This window comes from Sesamum indicum, linkage group LG15, assembly GCF_000512975.1.
Source record: "Sesamum indicum cultivar Zhongzhi No. 13 linkage group LG15, S_indicum_v1.0, whole genome shotgun sequence".
NCBI lineage: Eukaryota > Viridiplantae > Streptophyta > Magnoliopsida > Lamiales > Pedaliaceae > Sesamum > Sesamum indicum.
Window position 1 is genome coordinate 5,657,560 of NC_026159.1, and position 5,602 is coordinate 5,663,161.

Here is a 5,602-nt window from a genome sequence, read left to right on the forward strand (position 1 = left end):
GTACGACGGCGAGCCGAACGGGGGTAGTCGTGACGGCAGCCGCGCCGGCGTTCGGCCGGCCGGTGGCAGCGGCGAATGGGTGGGGGTGGGGTTGTTAGTTTATAATAATAATAATAATAATAATGATAATATATTTTTTTTAATTTTAAATTATTTTTTTAAAATCTAACGGTTGAGATTAATTGATTAGATCTAACGATCAGTATTTGATCAAAGAAGATCCAACGGTCATTAAAATAAGAAATAATATATATTAAGTAAGGGTATAATGGTCATTTTCTAAAAAATTAACGCCGTTAGTTGGATTTAACGGAAAGGGGGTGATTGAGCTGAATTTTACAAAATACAGGTGGGCTTTTAGCCTATTCTCATAACAAGAGGGTTGTTTTTGCAGACTTTTTAAAACACATGGGGGTTTTATGCATTTTGTCCTATAAAATAATCCACACTAGTTGATATTTTAAGAAAATGTCAGCCTTCATAACTTCGTTGAGAAGTACTTAAGTTTGTGATTGGAGTAGAAGAGATCTTCTGGTAGAATCGATTATGACTTCACTGCAGGTAAGATGTCCATCTCTGGAGATTCTTATATCATTATCAATTAGGATTAGCGACAAAACCCGAATAATTTCTCAACATGTAAAATACACATACATACAAGTAGAAGTTAGAACTAAGTCTACTCGCACGGATAAGAACAAAAAGGCGACTGTACAAATTTATTGGGCAGGGTGAAACATGGAAGCTACTCAAAGTTCGCTGGAATAAAGGCACTCGTCTACTAGTTGGCGGAGGTTGGGATTCTCCAATGCTGCAGCCACTCTTTCTTTATCATTTAACTGCTTATTAACTGCAGGAGATAGAAAGAAGACATGTTCTGAATAAGACTGGAGCATTGTATAAAGCTGAATCAAGTCTACGGCTGAATAACAGTCAACTAAGCAGAAGCAATAACAACTTATTCAACAGGCTAATCAGGTCTAAATAAGGCAATCTTGTGGGCACCCTCTACTTTTCGCTCTCGTAAAAAGTTTGGTTGCATATAGCTTAGAATTTGATTGTGAAACCAAGCATGTCATGGATGCATTAAAGTGGGTGTCCATGCCCCGACTCATAACCCTGAATGACTGCATATATACATAATATCCAACCGACTTTCCACACAATCCTGGGCCAAAAGAAAATCGATCATTTTTAAGTTGAGAAAGGTGATGATCCCTGAGGGAGCAAGCTAGCTTCAGAACACATTTTATGTGTTTCTACACTCATAGAGACATGCAAATGTATAAAACAAGAGAGACATCTTTTTATATATTTGTGGACATGCACGTCCCGCTTCAAATGTATTAAGTAGGGTATTATCCTCAAGATATACACAAAGTCAATTACCAAACATTCTAACTAGATAAGCCAACGCCGTTCTCGAACTTTCTGTATGAGCAGGTTTTTTGTTATTTAATTGCATTCTTTTGAGCTGTTTGCAGATGCTAATATGCTGTTCTATGGAAGAGAACAGGATAAGCAACAGTAATAAATGGATAGAATAATTTTTGAGGACTTGTTCACCTGATTCCTCGTTTGCATGCGATCCAGGAGCCACTTTAATGTCGACCTGTAAAATCACATTCGTTAACCAATAAGCTTAACATAGATACAGTTACAACCACATAGAAGTTCATATTCATTAAACCAACAACACCAAATAAAAAGAAAAATCACATCGCCACATAAAACCAACAAGGCCTTCTCAAACTTTGCCAACACCTGGACAGTTCTGTCTACAATGAGGTTGGAAGAGGTACAAACAGCACAACACTTATATCTTACGTTCTTTAATTAATAGACAACTGAGGAAGAGAATGAAACTAAACTACAGCAAGCAAGTATGACTGAGAGCTTTTTGTCCTTGATTCATGATACCATCGCTTTCCATATCTGAGATCTAACAATCAGGAATAGACAATTTACAAAGGACCTTCTTGGCAAACTGTAGGCTCCATCCAGGGATAAACAAAATTTGTCTAAACGAACTTCAGTCGCTGACGCCAATTAAGTCCATACCTCTTATTAGACATCAGTTTTCCATTGCAAAGACTCCACAGAAAGACTGTAATAAAGTTGGACAGACGTAAAAATAAATAGAACAATAGTGATGAACAAGGTAAATAAATGCACTTCATCAACTAGATCACAAATTCTCAAGGAACTATGACGATCAATAAAATAAAACCCCATCTGCTCACATCTACAAAAACTAACCTTGAAATGTGGAGGAAAACAATCCTTCAGTTTCTCTCTTAAGCACAAACCAATCACTGTTGCCATGCTGCAATGCTGGATAGTCGGGGTAAATGTTATCCTACAAATCATTAGAAATTAATTACACAGCAAATCTGTACGCCCAAATCCACTAAAAATTCTCAGTCCCGCCTAATTATACAGCCCAAATCATAATTGATGAAGCAAAAAAGTGTACATCAAGCACAAACCACTCAGCGAAAAACAATCAAGAAGCAACCATCGGCTATAATTATCAAAGAATTGAAATAGATAGTAACCATCAGCAAGAACAAAATGAGGCAAAAAAACTCACAGAATACGGCCAAGCTTCTCATCAACAGTAATAGACTCCTCAGAGAGGACGCTCAGCTGCTCCAGAGAATACGGGTGCTCCGGATCTCTTATATCCCTCACATAATGTACCCATTAACAGTCAAAGATCACAAATTCGACCCGACCCATTTCAAGAAAACCCAAACAGAGCTAATTGAAAGCTTCAACTAGGTAAAATTCAAAGGAGAAAAAGGATATCATAAATTTCGAGGGGATCGACGGCGTCTTCGGCGTGGGAATCGTCGTTGCGGGCGACCCTTTCCTTCTTAGCGTGGACCACAGGGTTGGCGTTGATCAGACCCAGAGTCATCTCTCCCTCTCAGCTCGGCAAAAGTTCGAACAGCTAAAGCGCTAATGAAATTGTCTTTTACTTTTTTCCCCACTAATCACGGAATAGTCAGCAAATATGCGAATTGAGAGAAAGTGTTGGAATAGAGACACACAATATTGATGATTATAATATTCAGACAGATTCCACATAATAGCAACAAAACCCATTTCCGTGATTGAAATCTATGGGATTTCTCACTATGCCTCCGCACACAGATACAGTTCACTCACTCAGCAGTATCTATAGCCGCCACTTTTGTGTAATGCAACATTTGGTCCCAAAATCTTGAACTTGAGACCATATGTTGCATTGCACATTAGTAATGTGTAAGCGGATTCTGTGAATAAAAGCTTAATTGATTCGATTGTAAGTAAAATGGACATATTTAGGTGGATTCGTACGAAATATTTCTGCGTTGATTGATTTCAATACGAGAGGAGGACAATTATAGTTAAAAAGAAAAAATATTAGTAGTTATTGCCCTCCATGAATATAAATGTGTATTTAAGATTATAATATTTATTACAGATAATTATATTTATACACCTTACACAAACCATTCATGCCTTTTCAAAAATTATAAAAATCATCTCTAGTAGTCTTTAATATTCAAAAATATCCTTATTGACTAGGTCAACTTTTAAAATAATTTTTCAAGAACAGAAATGCCCCTAGGGGTGTTTATGTAATTATTAAAAGGTAAAAATGTGTCAAAGTAATATTTATGAAAATGAGTTATATGATCCAATATATTTTTTTATTATTTATACCAATTTTTAATTTAAATATAAATTATTATATTAACTTTCTTTTATTGAATTTTAATATAAAATTGCACCTTTTAGTAATTAAAATATTAAATTATTTAATTAATATATATTATTTCTTAGTAAAATTTAATTATAAATAAAAATAGAGGATAACTATTTTTTTAATTTTAATAATTTCAAATAATTTATAAAAGTGCGATAAGTTTTAATTTAAAATTATCTATTAATTAATTTTATTTATATATTAATTAAATAATTTAATATTTTAATTATTAAAAGGTGCAATTTATATAGATTCAATTAAAAAATAATAATAAAATATTTTAAACTTAAATTAAAATTGGTATAAATAATAAACTAATATATAGGGTCGTAGTATCCATCTTCATAAATATTACTTTAACACCCCATCTTGTGTAAAAAGACAATAAAATAAGGGGTATAAATATAATTCTCCCTATTTATTAATGTATTTTGTATTTATAGTTAGGTGAGGAAATTACAAACTTTTGATCTTGATGATTGAGTAGAAATACAAATTTTCTGATTTTTGAAGGGTACTCTTTCATAAACCATTTGTGTTTTGTTGAAATTGCGTATTGCTGGAAGCTTAGAGCACCCACCATGGTTGGCTGGAATGGGTTTTTTGGCAATTCCGACAAAAGAAAGGGGGTCTTAAGCAATTAATCAATTGTTTACAATATTTGATTAATTAATATAGTACTTTTTAGCTCTCATAATAATGTGTAATTCATATTTGTAAGGCAATGATATATTTACTGGAAGGAGTTAATACAAATGTAGGGATTCACTTTCTTGCAATACTAAGGGTTTGTTTGGTTGAGCCAGAGGAGAAAGGAAAAGTGAAAAAGCAAGTGGAAAGATTAATTCTTTTTATTTAAATTATTTGGTATGATTGAAAAGTATGTAAATTTTAAATACTTTCATTTATTTGAGAATTTTATTGATTAACCATTTTTATGTATTTTGTATTAAAAAATAAATAAATTAATATTATACCTAACATAATTTTTAAGTTACTAAAAATTATTAATAAAAATATTCATCCAACAAGAATAAGAATATTTTTATATAGTTATCTTGCTTCAAAGATTTTGTACGAGTGTTATTAGAGGAAAAATAAAAAATGAAATGAAAATAATTATATGAATGAATAATTAAGCAAATAAAAATAAAATACGTATCTTTCTTTATCATTTTGCCTTATACTTCTATTTTTTTTTAATTTTGGAGTGCTTTAATACACATCCAATTTTACTTCCTCTCCGCCTATTCTCCCTAACAAATAAACAAACAATTTCTTATCCATCACTTTTTACTTCTACCTTTCTTATACACCCATTTTTCATCCCAAAAAATCAAGCCTAAGGTAAGATGAGTGGCTATAGTAATGGGACTGACCTAGGGACGGTGTATGCTGCATTTTTGGTTCGGTTACTCCGATTTGTACTAGAGTCTACACAGAAAGAATAGGAGAGTGATACGCTGGGTACTCTGTGAGCAAGAACTAGGTGAGAAGAAAAGACTAGAGACATCATCAACGTTACCGCATAAACTCACCTGTCGACCACCTTCTCAATGGCTAATGAGAAGTGAAATTGACAAGAAAGCGGCAACGGCAGATGTCTACAATGTGTCCCTTTGCATTCCATCACTTTGTATTGTGGGATGTAGGTACCAGACTAAATATATCAATTCATGCAGACTGGGTTATTAGATATGACAAAAAACCACAGGACAATCTCTTGAGAATGGAATCAAATGCTAAATCACACAAATATTGGGTGTCTGCGGCAAAGCATGTTCACATTTAAGGGCAATTTGTCTGCTGTATTAATGAAGATCTGCTCTTTTACTTTAATCTATT

The 5,602-nt window shown here is 33.3% G+C and overlaps 1 protein-coding gene across 1 annotated transcript; it reads right to left on the reverse strand.

Moving 5' to 3' along the window:
• On the reverse strand, positions 576-3,074 carry LOC105177986 (protein AE7-like 1). The gene is made up of 5 exons (XM_011101306.2): positions 2,812-3,074; positions 2,594-2,699; positions 2,260-2,359; positions 1,567-1,612; positions 576-850 (listed from the first exon to the last, which is right to left on the reverse strand). Exons 1-5 carry the CDS (start codon positions 2,921-2,923, stop codon positions 750-752), a joined length of 465 nt encoding a protein of 154 aa, XP_011099608.1. The 5' UTR covers positions 2,924-3,074; the 3' UTR covers positions 576-749.

Coding starts and splice junctions, on each gene's coding strand:
- LOC105177986 (XM_011101306.2), bottom strand. CDS start 2,923: ATGACTCTGGGTCTGATCAACGCCAACCCTGTGGTCCACGCTAAGAAG. Junction 1,613..2,259: donor GTTTTCCTCCACATTTCAAG/GTTAGTTTTTGT, acceptor GTGATTTTACAG/GTCGACATTAAAGTGGCTCC. Junction 851..1,566: donor GCATGCAAACGAGGAATCAG/GTGAACAAGTCC, acceptor TATCTCCTGCAG/TTAATAAGCAGTTAAATGAT.